Source organism: Haplochromis burtoni, unplaced genomic scaffold (assembly GCF_018398535.1).
Source record: "Haplochromis burtoni strain Fernald_Lab_line unplaced genomic scaffold, NCSU_Asbu1 Contig_22, whole genome shotgun sequence".
Classification (NCBI taxonomy): domain Eukaryota; kingdom Metazoa; phylum Chordata; class Actinopteri; order Cichliformes; family Cichlidae; genus Haplochromis; species Haplochromis burtoni.
The window spans coordinates 3,277,762-3,296,584 of NW_024582383.1; the positions used below are offsets into that span (position 1 = coordinate 3,277,762).

General features: G+C 45.3%; 2 protein-coding genes across 2 annotated transcripts in view; both read left to right on the top strand.

Moving 5' to 3' along the window:
* atp6v1ba (ATPase, H+ transporting, lysosomal, V1 subunit B, member a) overlaps positions 1 to 14,714 on the top strand; it is a 36,967-nt gene extending 22,253 nt beyond the window's left edge. Inside the window, exons 7-14 of the mRNA XM_005917031.3 lie at positions 2,748 to 2,849; positions 6,245 to 6,342; positions 6,468 to 6,591; positions 10,513 to 10,663; positions 11,041 to 11,123; positions 12,298 to 12,402; positions 12,505 to 12,634; positions 14,038 to 14,714. Coding sequence (XP_005917093.1) covers positions 2,748 to 2,849; positions 6,245 to 6,342; positions 6,468 to 6,591; positions 10,513 to 10,663; positions 11,041 to 11,123; positions 12,298 to 12,402; positions 12,505 to 12,634; positions 14,038 to 14,177 — 933 coding nt within the window. The 3' untranslated portion in view covers positions 14,178 to 14,714. The remainder of the gene's footprint in view (positions 1 to 2,747; positions 2,850 to 6,244; positions 6,343 to 6,467; positions 6,592 to 10,512; positions 10,664 to 11,040; positions 11,124 to 12,297; positions 12,403 to 12,504; positions 12,635 to 14,037) is intronic.
* Positions 14,715 to 14,832: 118 nt separating this feature from the next.
* The window catches only part of shtn1 (shootin 1), a 40,155-nt gene continuing 36,164 nt past the window's right edge, over positions 14,833 to 18,823 (top strand). Inside the window, exon 1 of the mRNA XM_014332009.2 lies at positions 14,833 to 16,132. Coding sequence (XP_014187495.1) covers positions 16,078 to 16,132 — 55 coding nt within the window. The 5' untranslated portion in view covers positions 14,833 to 16,077. The remainder of the gene's footprint in view (positions 16,133 to 18,823) is intronic.

Consider the following 18,823-nt stretch of genomic DNA (forward strand, 5'->3'; position numbering starts at 1 on the left):
ATATAAATACAGGCCATTTACCATCATTAGCTGTTTCTGGGTCCTAAACTCCGTCCCTTCAGGTCCCAAAGTCAAACGAACACTGCAGCATCACTGAGAGTTAAAAACTGTCTGAATTCTTTCATCTTTAATAAAGTCTGCTCTACCAGGTGTAACAATTGAGTTTAACATCCAGGCATCCATGAAAACAGGATTTATTACATTTAACGGAGTTAGAAGTTAGCAGGGAGTTAGCTCGCTAGCTTCTATCTAAACATGATGTAGCATGTTTGACTGAGAGATTTGTGAATAAATTCAAACGTACAGCTCTGCTGTCACTTCCAGCATAAATGAAGACAGAAAACTAAACAGCAGTGACGTTTGTAGGGTTACTGAAGTTGGGCTAGCTGCTATATAATGATGTGCTACTTGATCGCTAGCGACACAGCTATGTTAGCATAACATTAGCATAGTGAAGCTGGAGGATGAACACTAACTTTTTTCCACTCAATAAAAGTTAACATGAGGGTTCCTCATGGTTAGAGACAAATGCAGTCGCATAGCAGGATGCTGTAAACAGACCAAACTTCAGCCAGGAGAACAACTGAGATAATCCATCCACAATACGAGGTTAGTCATTCATATACTGCTGCATGGGCTGCAGTTACATCGTATGGGTTTAAAAACTGAACTTTAAAATGAACAGTGGTAATAAAAACTGAGAGAGGCCAGTGATCATTGCCTGTTTTAGGGGCTTGTTCAGATTAAATAGAACAAGATTCAAAGCATTAAAACATGTTAAAAACACAACAGCCATAATAAATTCAGAGTAGTGTGGTTCATACGTCCTCACTTAAAGACCAGATATGGTTCGGACAGTCTGCTCCTTAGTTTGCCAGATCACCAGAGACCAGAGGAGGTTAAAGTAGTGCTATCCACCCACCTACTACATGCTCTGTGGTCCAAATAACAACAATGAGAAAAACCCAACCGACACCAGGGAGTTTATGTCCCACTTCCTGCATACAGAAAAAGAATGCGGTACTAATGGGAGAGCACCATTTATATACAGTGATGGATGGTTTATCATGGAGTGGACAGATATTACAGATACATTTACAGCCACTTACATACTTTTTTATTTAGGTATTTATTTAGGTGTTCATGTGTAAAGGCTGAGGACCGGAGATAAAGTAGAATTTACTTTAAACAAACAGAAGCAGCACTTTGTGTTTTCTTCTCTTTAGAGATGAGAGTAATGGATACGTCCTCCTCATCCTCACTCATGTCAGAGGTCAGACGTGGACAGCTTGTGTATTACATTATCATTACATTTGTAACAAATGTAATGATGTATTTGAACCTTTGTCTCTTTAACTCGCAGCTTTAAACTCAACTTATTTCATCCCTGTACTCTGGGAGGTCATGCTTTTACCAAACTGTTGTATCATACCAAGAACTCACAGGTGCTTTGAATACACCAAAAACTTTTTGCTCGCTCAGCGGTTTAAGCTACATGCTTTGGGATATGTTGAGGTCCAATTTTGTGGAAGTCTTTCAGTGGAAATGTTTAACATGAGTGAGTGGGATGATTCATGAGTGGTAGCTGTGGTCCTTCTGTGTCACATGACAGCTGTTTTGTTTCCTTTTTGGAAGTTTTTGTGCCTCACAGTGGAAATTCATGACTCAGTTGTAGTGTGTTCATGTTCAGACACTTCACAAATGTACTACATCCCCAAATATCCCTCTGTGTATAAAGCTGGGTCAGGTTCAGTGTGTTCAGCTCAAGAGCACCAGCTTTATTGTTAGGATTTGATCACCAGCCTAATTTCTGCTCTGTGGACTTATAAGCTCTGTTTTCACCAAATAAACCCATCATTCAGAGCCATGCTGCTAAACAGGTAGGGCACTTACCACAGCACCCACAGCACCCACAGCACCCACAGCCAGATGCCCTGTCGCTGTGCATTATTTAAAACAAAGAGCAGCTGCTGCTTATGGCAATTTATGTGATATTTAAAACCTTTATTATTGTAGAACAGATCAAAGTGTTACAGTTCAAACCAAAGCAGTGCTAGAGCGAGCGAATGAATCATGTGACCACAAACGCACAGGTGCTATTTTTTTTTTTTTTTAATCTTTCAGCAGGTACTTTTGGAAATATGTTCCAACATTTGTTTCCACTGTGCCCACAAAAGGATCAGCTGTGCATAACTGGACCCCAGGATCATTTTACATGATTAACGTGCTGCAGAAGTGCCCAAACAAACACACAATGTGTTCTCCACCTAATTATGGTCTGTTTGGTGTCATTGTGTCATCAAGCACACGTGACAGAGCTCATCCATGTAGGCCTTTTCCCTTCAGCCACCCTGTGGCTGAATTCAAGGTGCACAGAGAGGTCAGGGCCGTGATCATGTCACACAGTCACTACAGCGACACAGCGTCTCTGCAGTCTTATATGTAATGTGGTGGTTTATGTAGGGATTGAATGTCAGATATGAAACGGTAATGAGACTGAGTCCTGATGGAGAGGCAGCTGCAGGCGCTCAGTCACAGTGTGAGTGGCTGTAGTTTCCTAGGTGATTGTCTCTTCATTAATAACAGCAGCTATAGTCTGTAAATAGCACGTGATCATTTTGAGCCTCAGGTGACACTTTCGTATGGATTTGACTCTAGCTTATATGTTCTTTGAGAGCCTTTTGTCGACTGTTAGCCCTTCTGTCCATCCGTCTGTGTCTGACTCTGTTTCTTATTGGTGCTTTCAGATTGCTGCCCAAATCTGTCGTCAGGCTGGCCTGGTGCAGAAGTCCAAGGATGTGATGGACTATAGTGCAGACAACTTTGCCATTGTCTTCGCAGCCATGGGGGTAAGCAGACAAATTGCAGCATTCAGCTTTTCAAACTCTTCCCAGCCCATCTGTGGCTCTAATCCCCCTCTTAACCTTGATGTGACACCTTGTTCCCTCCTCCCGCCCTGCATGTTGTCCTTTATTCACCAGGTGATTTAACCTTTAAGTCCCTCTTGTTATTTCTGCACCTCTGAGCATAGCCCCCAGCCATGTAGACAGCTTAGTAATTCAAAGGCTGCCGTCAGCCTCCCGTATCAAGTTCTGTGTTCCTCAGCTGCTCCTTCCATCTGTTGTAATGCTCAATTGTGATGGCTTGACCTCCAAGGAACGAACACACGCACACACACACACACACACACACACTTGCTTCACTTGCTAAATGTAATCCTTCATCCTTTCACCTTGCACAGTTCACATCCCACGGTGGTTGGTGTGTGACGACTGTGGATAAGCAGTGAAGGCAGTGCTTGGATATGCATTTTTAGCACACAGTGTGCACCATCACAGCATCCGAGTGAATCAAGCTGAAACGGTGTGCTGAACTTCACACCTCCAACTGAAACTCTTCCTCAGGTTGTCATCCTAACACGGGGTCGGCGACCGGGACTCTGCTCGCTGTGACGTTTAAAAATCAGGAATTATTCTTATCTTGGTGTGTTACTTTTTTAAATGTCTGTAAATTTATGAGGTTATGGTGATTTTGTAACATTAAAATGAAACACTCAAACTATGTGTGCTAACTGCTGATGTGTGACGCCTGCGTGTGATTTTCACCATGGATGAATCCAAGCAAAGCTTCTGAAAAAGCCTTTAATGCCACGTGTGCAGATTGATTTGTTTTCACTGCCAGTGTGCTAAACAACAAACAACAACAAGTTTGTGTTGCAGAACATTCCCAGCACAAACACAAAGCCTTTGCTGAAAAATGTGGAAAACACCTGATTCAGAAGGCTGGAGGGCTGAAATTCAACTACGTGTGCTGGTTTGTTGGCTGCTCAGGAAATAGTCAGGCTCAGGAAGCCGTTAACAGCAGGGGAGTAAAAGAATTCAGAATATGTCTTTGTCAGACTTGACAAATGAGATTGTGCAGAAAATGAGAGACGTGTCTCTCTCTGCAAAGACTGTAACAGACAGAAACATGAAAATAGCAGAAACGTCACGAGCGGTCTGTGATGAGTCCAAAGGTGTACGAATCACAGTGTTCTGCTGTGAGCGCTGCTGGGCCACAGAAAGGATCCCACTGACAGACCAAACACGGGTGTGGGTGGCTGCTGATAGGCTTTGTAGCTTCACTGCAGACGTCACTGAGCAGAGCATCGCTGATGTTTCACTTAGGGCTGCCACAAACGATTATTTTGATAGTCGACTAGTCACCGATTATTTTTGCGATTAGTCGACTAATCAGATCATCATCCATTGGACGTAAAACTACAGCTTATTGCACCAGCAGCATCTGCTCTTATATAACTATCATTAGCTTACAGCTTTAAGTGTTTAAGGTCTGTGCTAACTAAAAATAAAGACAAGATGATAGTTTATTAAATTTTAATGAAATTTGCAGATTGTTTCGGTGAAGTTTAATAAACTCCTTGCTATCTAAAATATAACAGGACACCGGAGTATATTCTCGAGCATCTCACACTTCTGATAATCAGCTGTCTGCTTGACGTTTATTCAGCTGTGTAAAAACTATAACTTTAATCTCAGCCAAACCGATTTACTCAGGAACAAATAAAATACTAAAAAAGCCAAACAATAACATTTTTAAGTTATCTAAGTGACTCTATATATCATGTTTAACCTGAGCTAGCGAAAGACGGCGGTGGGTTTGAAAACGATTTGCCGGGAGTCCGGTGTTCTCACGGTCTAGTGACCTAGCCCCCGGCTAGCTATCGAGCTAGTGGGTAACAGACGTCTCCGAAAACGTCGGAGCGCTTTTGAAAATATGTGGTGTCCTGATAAACTGAGCAGATATTTGAGGTTTACACAGCTACATTCTCGCCTGAAAATATGTTAAACGTTTATTTTGTGACCCAGAAAGAATAATAGAGAGTAATATTAAAACTAACTAGCTGCCGCCATTGTTGGAAACTGAGCATGGGCCGCGCTATGAATTCTGGGACACAGCTTCTTCTTTTCTTCGGGGTTTAACGGCAGCTGGCATCCTTGTACATGCAGTGCTGCCATCTTCTGTTTCAGTCCGTTATTACACTCTTAAATCCTGCTACTTATTCCTGCGTCTTTTGGATCTTACAAAGCTTCAAACGACGCGTCGACTATTAAATCAGTCGTCGACGATTTTGATAGTCGACGTAATCGTGACTAGTCGACTAATCGTGGCAGCCCTAGTTTCACTACAGCCTGCACCAAACTTTTCCCTGAGCATGAATGTTGTCATTCAGATTGTGACCAAAGTCATGGCTGCAGGTTTAAACCACTGTCAGGTCTGTTACTGGACCACATGGACATCCTGCTGAACAACGACGTCTGACCACGGGGAAGTGCTGACGAGCTCTGCAAGCAAAGGGATCACGATGAGCTGGAGCAGCCAGAGTGGTGGAAAAGCTACACATGGAGGATATGACAGCACAGCCCGGCACAGGCTGGAGGAGGCTTTCAAGTGCAATTTGGCAGTGTTAGCCAGAGACTTACAGTCTCTTACAGTTACAGACTTACATTTCAAAAAGACTTACAATGTAATCAAGTACCTGCAGTCACCACAGTGCAAACGTGGATTCTGTGAGTTCAGAGAGATAAACGGCTTCACCATCCATCGCTGTTCAATACGACTGCAGGTGTAAGTAAAACATATATGTCCAAGTTCTGGGCGTGGCCCGCCGGGGGGGGTCGTCCTGGGCGCGGCCCGCCCGGGGTCGTCCGGGACGTCCTGGGCGCGGCCCGCCCGGGGTCGTCCTGTGTTTCTGATTGTTTTGGTCAGACTGTGCCTGAGGTCGCGGCTCTGGCACTGCTCATCGTGTCTAACAGTATAACATCAAGTCCATTGAGGAACTTTGACCGGTGGTTGACTGTGGTTCTCGCAGCCATCACTCACATGTGCTGTATGGTAAATAACATGTCTGTGTAGCTGTGTGCGTTGCTGACACTGAACTACTCTCCTGGTACTAATGTTGTGAACCTACCACATGGAACAGTAATCGAATTTCCATTTCTGAGTTGAAGGAAGGAGGATGATGAACGTGTTTATATTAATGACGTCAACTGTAAGTCTTTATGTGGAGTTTTACAAACATCACGTTCCCTTCGTGACAGAATGGCTCGCTCCTGCTCTTTGCTGCCTTTTCAGTACCTTCATGCCTTCAGACGTTCTTGCACCTCTCCAGGACACCTCACAGTTTGTGAAGCCACTAATGTTCCAGAGATGATTTCTGAAATGCTTATGGCATCTGTTTCAGGTCAACATGGAAACGGCTCGTTTCTTCAAGTCTGACTTTGAGGAAAATGGCTCTATGGACAATGTCTGCCTTTTCCTCAACTTGGCCAACGACCCCACGTAAGAAGTGATCTCCAGCAGTAGTCTGGCTGATGTTGTACATGTGGGCTGCTGTGTGTGTTACTTGTTTGTCTCGTGGACTGAGAGCTACTAAAGATCTTGACTTTTCTCTTGCGGCTAACTAGCATCGAGCGTATCATCACTCCCCGCCTGGCGCTGACGACGGCAGAGTACCTGGCCTACCAGTGTGAGAAACACGTCCTGGTCATCCTCACCGACATGAGCTCCTACGCTGAAGCTCTGAGAGAGGTACGACTGCCTTTACTGTCTTTGGCTCAGCTAATGTTTAGGTGTTGTTTGTCAAAATAACATTGGTGTAAAAGCCAAATCCCAGTGAGTCACAACGTTTTAATCTAATTCTCTGTATTCAGGGCTCTAGAGTGCGACCATATTTTTCAATGATGCGACTAAAAAAAAAATCTTTGGTGTGACCAGCTGTTCAAGGTTTTGAAAAAAACGTAAACACAGAGCGGACCCGACGCATCACAATCAGCTTTCTCACACGGACACGCCGTCGGGCTGAGAGCCGACAGCTCGCTGACTCTGATGCGTCGGCGCTTTGTGTTTCCGTCTTTTTTGCGCTCGATTCTGAGCTGCAGGTTTTATCTCTCTCCAACCAAAATTCACTGAAGCAGCAGCAAAAGAAGATCCAAACTGCGCTCCACATTTGATAAACGTCGTCATGAATCCCCTCTGACTTTTGCTGCTTTGCTACCAGCACGATAAAATCACACTTCCTGCACAGCTCTCTCTGTGCTTCGAGAACAGTTTCCCGTCTCAAATCTCTGTTTCCTGCATCATTCATTCGCTTATCACCCTCCAGTCTACCGTTGTTTACAGCGCTGTCGGCCGCTCGGACGAGAAAGCCTCATTTCTGCTGTTCAATACTGAAGAAATGTAAACTTCTTAAAACTATGCAATATTGCAGAATATTTTAAAGTTGATCTGCTATAGAAAACAGGAAAATCTCCTTCATGTTTTTCTGTTTTATCCTCAGTTACTTTGACACTAAAGCCTCTGCTGTGATGCTCACACCTCTGATGAAGGCTCACATGTATCAGTGCTGATAAACGATCAGAATTATAATATTTCTGACTGTCTGAGGCTAAATCAAATTGAAGCGAATCAGGACCTCGTGAATCGGAATCGAGTGCATTACAGAAATCAGTGATGATGCCAGCCGTAGTGAGCAGCCTCGGCCCGACAGAAGTGGATGTAGCTGTGGGTAAAAAGGTGGAAAGAACTACTGATAACTTTTTTGTTAAGGCCTGATCCTTCTGAAACTCATAGCCAGCTCTGACACGGAGCCATCTGAAAAAGCACAGTGTATCCAGAAAACACATTATGTGCTGCGATAAATGCCCAAGTGTCCCCTCTAACACGGCCTTTCAGTGGCAAGCAGGTCGTCAGAGGAGCCGATGTGATGATTACGTTTAACTTGTCTACAGTATCACCAAAGCGAGCCAACGCAGTTTAAGCACTTTAAGCACTTTAAGCACTTTAAGCACAAGCTTGTTGGTTAATCTTTTACAAATCAATATTGTCTGTGTGGACAGCAGTTTCCCACATGTAAAACTGCGGTGTTCAGCGATGCGGTTGAAAAAGTTAGGCGCACCAGGGCAACGGTGGCCCTGCGTGTTAAGGTCACTAACTCTACTGCTGGTTTGGTTGTTTTAATGCAGATAAGTGTGTTAAACAAATCCAACGACTCCTCATACCCGGGCTCACAGTCGTCGTGGTTACTGGTTCTTCTTTATGAAAGGTTGATAATTTTACATTTACCATTCTGACCTGAAGAGTCTTTGGACGACTCTGGTAGGACGAATCCACATTTTAAATGTTTTTTGGTGTTTCACGTGAGTCTTAACCTCACGAGCAACTCTTGGCTGAGGATTCTTTAGCCTACAGTGACCACTGAGATTCCCTAACACTGACCAAAGGACACTTAAACGCTGCTTACATGGGGACAACGTCGACTCATAGATAGCAACACATTTTTCTGGCACAGCCTCCGAGGTGCACGGAGAAGACAAAGAGCTGATGTGTGGACAGTGACACTTACAGGATCAGGGAGCAGCTCTGCATTAGGTCTTCTGCCTCATTGCAAGACGTCCAACTGTTTGTGTTTAAATTAATGTTAATTGGTCAGCTGGTTCATTTGTGTCGCTGGAGTGTCCACAACAACATCAACTCGTGTCATCATGCTGCTGTGCATAAAAAGGGGAACCTTTAGGTTCTCACATTTCCATGGCTGATATTTGTTGCCAGAGGCTTTTCACGGTGTCATTGTATGCACGTTGTACCTCTGAGAGTGAAAACAAAGGCCAGACCTTCATGGGTGTTGGTGGATTATATATCCATTGTCACAGAGGCTTTACTGAGCAATGTTGTGCAGGAAACCTGAGATGCTGCCATATCCCAGGTAAATATAAATCAGCTGAATAACCCTTCAGGCTCATCTGTAGAAGCTAACGTGGTCAGCGAGTTCTTCTTCTCAGTGTTAAATCCTAGAAGTTGTTTTTAATTGTGTCCTATTCTTTTCACATTCAGTTTACATGCAGCTTTTCCATCTGCTCGCTCACTCTGCCGCACACATATGTATGTATGCCACATATTCAGCAGTGTGTGGTAAATACTGAATCCTCTCTCAAGCTGCACTCTGGCACAAAGTCAACACCCTCCAGTGTAAAACCTCAGCAACATCAGCACAAAGGTGATAGACTCACTAAAGTCGTGAGCTCCTGCTGAAAGGGAGGATAATGTGTCCTTCAGTCTACTAGGAAATACCTTAACTTCATTATTGTAGGTCTGGCTTTAAAAGGAAATGGACCCCCCCGGTCCCCACTCCCCTCACACCCACTGCCCTCCTTTCTCCTTGTTGCGAGGAGTCGGGTCCTCTCAACTCACTCTTTTGTGTCTCCGTAATAATCCTTTTGTGTTGCACAGTTTGCTGTTTCAATATGTTGGCACAGCACAGTGTGGGTTTTTAAAGGGTGCATGTGTGTTTGCTGTTCATAACCTTGGCACATGTACGTCTGCACCAATAGTCAACTGAGCCTCGGGCAGCTCGATGGGTAATTCAGCGTGTACAAAGAGCCGGGACATTAACATTTAACTTCTGTTTCCATTCACAAGCGTGAAGGTTGAATTTTGCATTGACTCTGCTGTTCAGCATCGTGGAGACTGCCCATCAACCTTTCAATCCACAGGTGAATAGGATCCATTTTCTTTCCCTCTTGCTCTGAATCCGGTGAACTTTTAGAACAAAGATTTGCTTTGGTCATTTTTGTAGAGGGTCTCCAACAGAATGGCAGCATTTCCAACCAGCTCTTTGCCTCTTTTGAAACCGAAATGGAAGAGTCAGCATCACTTGACTCTGCAGAAGTAAAGACTAGTGTTTGTCTTTGTTTTGAGTCTTACAATAATTTGATGTCTTCAGTTTAAATGCCAAATCCTGTGCTGCAGCCCGTTTACCCGAGGATGCAGAATGATGATGTGCCAACCTCTGAATTGGTTTCAGACCAAATTTAAGTCAGGTGTGAAAACACTCATATAGCAGCTGTCAGTTTTTAAAGTTTCTTTTTCCAAACATATTGACTTGGACGGGATCATTCCCTAACCTTGGTCACAGTGGTGAGCAGCACCGTCGCCTCACATCAACGTTTCAGACCTTGGAGTTTGTGTTGTCTACTCCAGCTTCCTCCCATGGGTGGTAAATAACTGCAGATCTGTGGCTAACTGTAACCAGTCTGTTACGTCCCTCTGCAGCCTCTAATCTGCTCAGTGTGTTCAGCTGGTGCTAATTGGCCACACCTAGTCAGGTGTGGATAAAAGCATACCTGAGGCAAGCTTCCCAGGGAGCTCCCTAGTCTTTGCCTCGGTGGCACCAGCCGTTTTAGCCAACCTGATATGCCATTTTAAGATAAAACCTGGTTTCACCTACACTCTGGTATTCGTCTCCTTTTTTATGTTGCGGCTTTTGAGCCGGGTCGTAACAAGTCTAAAGTGTTTGGACTGGCCAGTGAGACCAATAAAGACTAGACTATATCCAGTACCAGTGACCAAAATAAATGACACAACCTGAACATTTTTCCCAGATGAGATTCAAATATAAAGGGAATGTCTCTTTACAGCCTTTGTCTGCTTCCCCCAACTCGTCCTCACCTTTAGGTCTCTGCTGCCCGAGAGGAAGTACCCGGGCGTCGAGGGTTTCCTGGCTACATGTACACAGATCTGGCCACCATCTATGAACGCGCCGGCAGAGTGGAAGGCAGAAACGGCTCCATCACCCAGATCCCCATTCTGACCATGCCCAACGATGGTGAGAGCACACCGCCTGCCATAGCTCTGAGCTGAAGCCTCATGTCTCTACCTGTGTGTGGTCGTCACTCATCCACCTGTCCTTAAACGAGTTAATCTGCCCACGAGGCAACTGAATTAATGGAGGAGGTGTCTAAAGTGGAATGAGTAGACATTTTTGATGCCGTCAGTTACCATGGGAACATGTATGAAGAGCCTGCTCCTGTCTGAACATGACCCGCCCCCCCACAGCACTGCAGGGAGGGTGATTGTGTTGGCTTTTACAAAGGGCTCCCTGCTCTGGAGTAACACAGCCTCTCTGTGCTGGTGCAGCTACGTCTTCATAGTCATCGTGTTCCAGTGTGCACGTCCAACAAATGCATTTGTCTCTTTGAACAGACATCACTCATCCAATTCCTGATCTGACTGGATACATCACAGAGGGCCAGGTGTATGTGGACCGACAGCTGCACAACAGACAGGTATGTGTCGGTCCGGGCTTTGAACCTGTGGCCTCACACGCCGCACTTTAAAACCTGAAGAACAATATTAACATAATGATAACTGATGATGTCTGCAGACGATCGTGTTGTGCCCAGGTCCTCCGTGTCACATCTGTCACTGCAGAAATCAGTCTGTGTACCGAGAGCACATGCTCACTGCACGCATGTAGCTCATGTTTGATGGACACTCGACCAAACAGAAACATTGTTTTTTTTAAGTAAAGGTTTTTGGGCAGCACGGTGGCACGGTGGTTAGCACTGTTGCCGCACAGCAAGAAGGTCCTGAGTTCAACTCCACCATCAGGTCTTTCTGTGTGGAGTTTGCATGTTCTCCCCGTGTCTGCGTGGGTTCCCTCCGGGTACTCCGGCTTCCTCCCACCGTCCAAAGACATGCAGCTTGTGGGGATAGGTTAATTGGATAATCCAAATTGCCACTAGCTGTGAATGTGCGAGTGAATGTGAGTGTGAATGGTTGTCTGTCCCTGTGTGTTGGCCCTGCGACAGACTGGCGACCTGTCCAGGGTGTACCCCGCCTCTCGCCCTCTGACAGCTGGGATAGGCTCCAGCGGAAGTGGATGGATGGATGGAAAAGTTTTGTGGGTGTTTTTTTTTATGTTGTCTGACAAAGTCAGTATGACAGGAAATGCTAACCTGCCAGAAGGAGAGTCTTTGATCCACGTGCTGCACGTGTGGTTTTTCCTCAACCTGCGACGTGTTTGACATGAGTCTCCTCTAAGGTTTTGATCGAAGCTGTAAACCGAAGCTAGACTGAAGCCTCCTCAGTGTGTTCCAAACTACATGATCCTGCACATTTCACAGTAAAGACTCCCTGCGTGCTCTACCTCAGCTGCTGTGTTTTTGGACAGCAGCAGGGACACACGGGACTGTGAGCTGTGAATGTTAGAGCACAGCTTGCTGAGGAGTTTGTCCTTATCTTGTTCCACACACAGACTTTTCATCCCAGTTAAATCAGACTTTGGTCAGAGTTGTTTGGACAGGTCTGACCTAAGAAACCACGCTGCAGTGTGGACACAGCACAGAGACAGATCTTTTAAAGAGCCGGCCTGTTTCTCTCATTTGGAGCTGAACAGCTGCCCTTTGTGCTTTTCCACAATATCCAGTAACACCTGTAACCTCATCCTACGTCTTTCAGATCTACCCACCTATCAACGTGCTGCCCTCTCTGTCCCGTTTAATGAAGTCTGCCATTGGAGAGGGGATGACCCGGAAGGACCACGCCGATGTGTCAAACCAGCTGGTAAACCGTCTCGCACGTTGCACCATGAATAATGTGTGTGAGGGCAGCAGTGTTGGTATGCAGCAGTAATAGTTCACGCAGTGAGTGTGTGTGTGTCTGCAGTATGCCTGTTACGCTATCGGTAAGGATGTCCAGGCCATGAAGGCCGTGGTGGGAGAAGAGGCGCTCACCTCGGATGATCTGCTGTATCTGGAGTTCCTGCAGAAGTTTGAGAAGAATTTTATTGCTCAGGGTAAGAAAAGCGATCTGCACACCGACAGACAGCAGCTTTGTATCACACTGTGTAACAGGAATGTGTCCGCGACACAAGAACACAACATTTCATTACAGCATTTTATTCACATAGTTTTCTCCTATGTTCCTTCATCTGCGACCTCACTGACACCTTTATTAGATTCAGTTTATAGCCTCAGTCGTCAGTTTCAAGTATTTATAAAAAGGTTGGTTAGAAGAGCTGAAGGAGGAAAGCAGGGCACGCTGAACGGCTACAACTAACTGATAGCTTTTATTTTAAAAGTTCCACATATTTGAAGCATCTTAGGGCCCTTTATTTTGAAGGTGTGTCTCGCCCCTCCTCCTCCATCGTGTCAGCTTCCTCGTAGTGCTGGGGGGTTTTGTGACTGCACTTGGGGACACATTCAGAGGTGCTCCTCTGTTCCTTCAGGTCTTAAACGGATGCTGGACGGTGGTTCGTCTTTACGATCACCACCTGTCAGCCTCGTGCGTTGGACCCTGCTGTGAAGCTCAGCTCAGTGTTTGCACTGCAGTCACAGTGCAGTCTGTTACTTGTTTTGAATATGATTTGTAAGATTGTTACTGTTTAGTAAACAACAGATATGTAGTTATTATCTCACAGCGGTGAGGTCAGCCTGTAATCAGCATGTAACGTATGAAACGATGGCTGTTTTCTTCTGTCAGAGCGCTCTGCTGCGAATACCTGCAGCTGTTTTGGCATTTATTGTATGTCTGAGGTTACGTTTGTTCCTGGAAAATACTGATCTGTGAGGGTTCCTTCTTTTCTTCCCTCTGAGTGAGTAACGTGTTAAAATGGCGTAATCTTCTTGGTAAATACAGAGCCTTATTCCTCTTCTCAACACTAATAGACTCCAGTAGTGTAGCAGAGAGGAATGTTCCTGTGCATCCCGACAGCAGTATGTGGGAAACACACGTCACAGTTTGTATGGAGGCGGCTCTGCAGATGTGAGTGATGGGGCTGAGACCGCTGCAGGTTACTCAGCTCTCACTGATCATTTCACAGTCGGTCTGGAGAAACTGAGCTTGGGTTAAAATAAAAATGAAAGCACGATAAAAAGGTGTATGACGTTCTCCAGAGTACTTCGTTGTGGAGTGCACCACACGTTCGATTTCCTCATGTCAGTGTTTAATCAGCGAGTGACTGACGTGCTCTTTGTGTTACTGTTATACCGTCAGTATAAAGCACCTGGAGGCGACTGCTGTGGAGATTTGTTTCTATATAAATGCATTTGAATTTACTGAGAGGCTTTTTCATTGTGTTCGCATCACGTTTCTGTTTTAAAAACTGCACCTTTGATAGAAGCTACATGTAAGCTTACTGCAGTTGTAACACTGGATGTGTTGGTGTGTTTTGCTAACTGTGACTGCTCTGTGTGTCAGGCCCATACGACAACAGGACGGTGTACGAAACCTTAGACATCGGCTGGCAGCTGCTGCGAATCTTCCCCAAGGAGATGCTCAAGAGGATTCCTCAGAGCACGCTGGCAGAGTTTTACCCCCGAGAGTCTGCTCGTCACTGAGGCACACGTCACCATGCTCTGGTTCTGCTAACAGGCCGTTTCCATGTCTCAGTAATAATACCCCCTCCTTTAGATTCACTGTAGTGTGTTCGTGTATGAAAAGTGTCTGAGTAAAGAGTAAGTGTATCCTAATCAGTCCTTATTTATTGTGCTGTTATATATCAAAATATCTTCTTTTTCAAATAAAGCCCAACGAGAGCAAAGCAAAAGGTTTCCTGTAGAGACCCGTGATGATGCCACCATGTTCTCAGAAAGATGTTATTTCATGATTTAGTAACTGTACAGAAACGCGTACAGGCACCGGTGTTTGTTTTAAGGACGGTCAGCGCTCTCTGCTCTCCGTGTTACGTGGACCTGGATGCTTTCTTCTGCCCTCTGGACCTTCTTGCTTCTTCTCTGCATTTACATTTTTGTGCTGTTTTGATTTGTCTTGCAAAAACATGAGTGAGTGTATTTTAAAGAAATCACATCTGTCTGCAGAAACAGTTTATTGTGCAACCATGGTTCTGTGAGTTTACATTAAATTATATGACGGTGCTTTGTTGTGTGTCCTGGATCATTGTCCCCTGCTGCCAACATCTGAGCTACAAAAACATATCTGTTAGCGGCTGTAACAAAAGTATAAATATGTAACTACAAGGCTCCCTCATCCTTTCTTTTTAGAGCTGTGAACTCTAAACCAGCTCTCCCAGTTTCTGCTGACACAGCCAGTGTCCTCCCTCACTGCCTTCATCAGCTGTTAGCATCAGATGAGCCAGTGTGACAGTTAAGCTAACGTCATCCGTCTGTGTGGAGCTGCTACAGGATACAATGTGCTGCACACCAGAAGAGCAAAGGATAAATGAAGGCTTTGTGTTTCATGTTGCTTCACATTGAATTCTTACAGGATGTGTTTGAATGGAAAATTAATCTGCAAAGAAAAACCGCGCAGCTGTCTTCACTGTATCGGCGCCACGGTTCATTTATCGTGACTGACGTGGATACAAAGTAAACGGCATCGTTCTTCTGCTGTTGATATTTCTATATTTAATGTTGCCGTCCGCGTGCCAGAATATTGATGAGCCGGGCTTATTATTGTTGTTATTGTTTTTGTTGTTGTTTTTAATCCTTTTGAGGTCAAAGTGGAGATTCTAGTTGTTCAGAGACAAACCTCCTCAGTCAGTGAACTCGTGCTTCAGAGACGGTTTTTATTACAAAGGAAATGATTCCTGTTCTGGCACAAAACCACACAAACAATGTGCCAAGGTGTCTGTGGAAAGGACGTTTCTACACAGACGAGCTTTCAAGTCCTGTTTTCATAGTTTCATATTATTCTTTATATTTCTGGTTTTATTGTGAAGCACTTTGACTTGTATCTATGAATCATGCTGTGTGAATACAATCAACTAGACATGCTAGTAGTGACGTTTCGTGAAGCAGCGAGAGACGAGCGTCGTGACGTTACCGACAGAAATGACACGTTTATTATTGTCACGTGGTGTCTGACGTTTTGCCTGATTATTTGTATCCTCTGTGTCTTTACTGTATGAAGAGCCAAGATTCCAACGCTTCGGGAGTAATAAGTTATTAAAGGAAGTGTTCGGGAACTAAAAATCAAGAATGGCAGATGCAAGGTTATCAGCGGTTCCATCCTCGTACAATAAAGAGGATGTGTTGCATGACACGTGTTTCATAAAGCCATCTACACTAAGCTTGTTGTAAAGGATGCAACAGCCGTGGCAGTTCGTCTGGAATCAAGTGTAATCTGCACGTTCCGACTTTATTCTCAAAATAATCACTGATATTGTTCCTAATGTGGCCCTAATGCTCCCAGCTGCACTCTTATCTCGTGCTGTGTCCACCTGGGCAGGTGTGTCTTGAAAGAACACTTCCTGTTGAACTTTGGACAGAGATTTCTGTCATGGCTGCGGAGGAACTCGACAGAATTCATGTTATTACAAAGCTGTCGAATCAGGGTAAGTTTCTTTTCTGGTCCTGTAAGTGTTTCCAGTAGTAACGCTGCATTTTACTGCCGTGACTTCACAGCCCAGCAGTTTAAGATCCCGAAGAGTGTCTAAGATTTACTGCTTGGCCAGTGTTGAGGGCTGGGTTATTACATAGCTGCTTATTTGCCTTCTCTAAGGGTTTTGTTTCTGTGGCCAAAGGTGTGTACAGTAAGTGTGCTTTAGCTTGACATAACAACTCTGCCACAGTCTAACGTGGCCTGTGGATTAGACAGCTAATCTTAAATCAAGCCTGTGGTGAAAAAAAGAGGTTGGACCCAAATCAAGACCCCTCGTGTCATTCTATGTAAAGCATGAGACAGCAAGAGAAGCACACATGAAGGCAGGATAATCCATGTAGATGACCTACTTCTGGGTTTTGCACGCTTGCTGACTGTCGTGGCTCACTGGGCAACTTGATGAAACTTAAAATGTTCCCAGTGGGAGAAATGTTTCGTCACTTATCCCAGTGACTATTTCAGTCACCACATGCAGGTTTGCCCAACCTTATTAACAGTTTGTATAAGGAATGAACAATGGGCTGTGAGGTCATTGATCTTTAATATGCACTTTGTCATGAACACTGATCAATAACCATGAGTCCCATTCACAGAGAGTTGGGGAATGGCTGCAATCACAGCATTGTAAGATGGCGAAAGATGTACCCTTAGGCCCCCTCCTCGATTCAGAGATGGTCTTTCCCTTTTCACGTAAATGGCCTCCTTGACTCCGCGCTCAAACCAGCGTTCCTCCCTGTCCAGGATGTGTACATCCTCATCATTGAAAGAGTGTCCACTGGCCTGTAGGTGTAAACAGACTGCAGAGTCCTGGCCTGACGAGGTAGCTCTTCTGTGTTGTGCCATCCGCTTCGCCAGAGGTTGTTTGGTTTCCCCGATGTATAAATCCTGGCAATCCTCCTGCACTTAACAGTGTACAGGGGCGATCGTGGCTCAAGAGTTGGGAGTTCGCCTTGTAATCGGAAGGTTGCCGGTTCGAGCCCCGGCTTGGACAGTCTCGGTCGTTGTGTCCTTGGGCAAGACACTTCACCCGTTGCCTACTGGTGGTGGTCAGAGGGCCCGGTGGCGCCAGTGTCCGGCAGCCTCGCCTCTGTCAGCGCGCCCCAGGGTGGCTGTGGCTGCAATGTAGCTGCCATCACCAGTGGGTGGATGACAGGTTGTGTAAAGCGCTTTGGGGTCCTTAGGGACTAGAAAAGCGCTGTACAAATACAGGCCATTTACCATTTACTATGTTACTCTGTTTGTGTCGGGGACCCGATCCTTGGGGTGGACCCGTTTTTGGCGCAGCGTGTTTTGGGGTTTAAAAGCCACAGAGACCTGGTGTTTAGTAAAAATGCGTCTCAGCTGCTCCGATACTCCTGACACGTACGGGATCACTGCAGGTTTTCACTTGGGCAGCGGTTGTCCTTCTCTCCTGGATCAGCTGGAGCTTTCTTTAGGAGCCTTCCCAGCTTTGACAAACGTCGAGCTGGGGTAACCACATTTACTCAGGGCCTTCTTGATGTTCTTCTGCCTCCCTGGCTGCTGTGTCAGTGGGGATGGTGTTCGCTCTGTGTTGTAATCTGCAGTCGGCTGTGACTGAAGAAGTCACTTGGATGAGCGATGAAAGGTAGCAGAGGGGGTTGTTGATCAGTTTCAGCAGCTTTGCTCTTAATGAAATTAACATTAGAAGGTTAGAAGGTTAGTGAGACAAGCCCTCCAAATACAACTGGTTGAACAGGTGGAATCCACTGACACTCTTTTCTGACTGTTTTCGTTTCACTTTGAATTTGCTTGGCTCAGTGTCCCTAATTGTTGCATGAGGACAATACAGGGACTGCACAAGTCCGAGTCCTCTAAGATGTCACATAAATATGTGCTATTGCCAGAAAGTCTGGTCTCTCTCAGCACAGTCCCAGGAGCATGGGGGCGATTCCAGGAGACGGGCAGGTATCTACAGCAGCATGACAGGCGTGTCTAACCTGACTCCTACAGAGGACTTGACTGGAAGACGCCTCTTTCAGCACACCATTACGTTGCTCTCATAATGGGAAGGCAACGTAGATGCTGATGGGACCAGCATCTGCATCTGCAAGGAGGAACGGGACGAGTGCTGCCAGAGGCTTACTAAATGACCTCCAGTACTCCACTGGTGTAAATGTGTCTGACCAGTCAATCAGAAGCAGACTCTGTGAAGGTGGCCTGAGGGCTCAGCGTCCTCTGCTGGGCTCCTCGCTCTCTTCCTACTTTCCTGTCCATCTCCACCGTCACTGTGGAATAAGGACAAATGCAAAAACATAATATTATAATATTAAAAAAGTGTTCACAGTAGTTGATCATCGGTTAATTAAGTGCATTCAATTAGCCCCACATGGCTGCTAACTGCTAACTCTTATGAAAGAAGCTAGGGTGTATTTAGTTTTTCACTGGATGGAGTCCTATGGGAACTTTGGTTTTCTCATGACTGTATATCAAAGATAAACGTGGCTGTTGTCACTGTTGTTTTTGAGACGGTGCATCTCAAAGACTGTTGTGTCAAGATTTTGGCTTCTGTCATTCTGGCGTTTTGGAGCCAAATGTGACCATATTTTAAAAAGAGAAGTGCTAAGTTATTACCTAATGCAAGCCTGCATCCATAAACTGTACAGATTCAGCGCACAGACACACA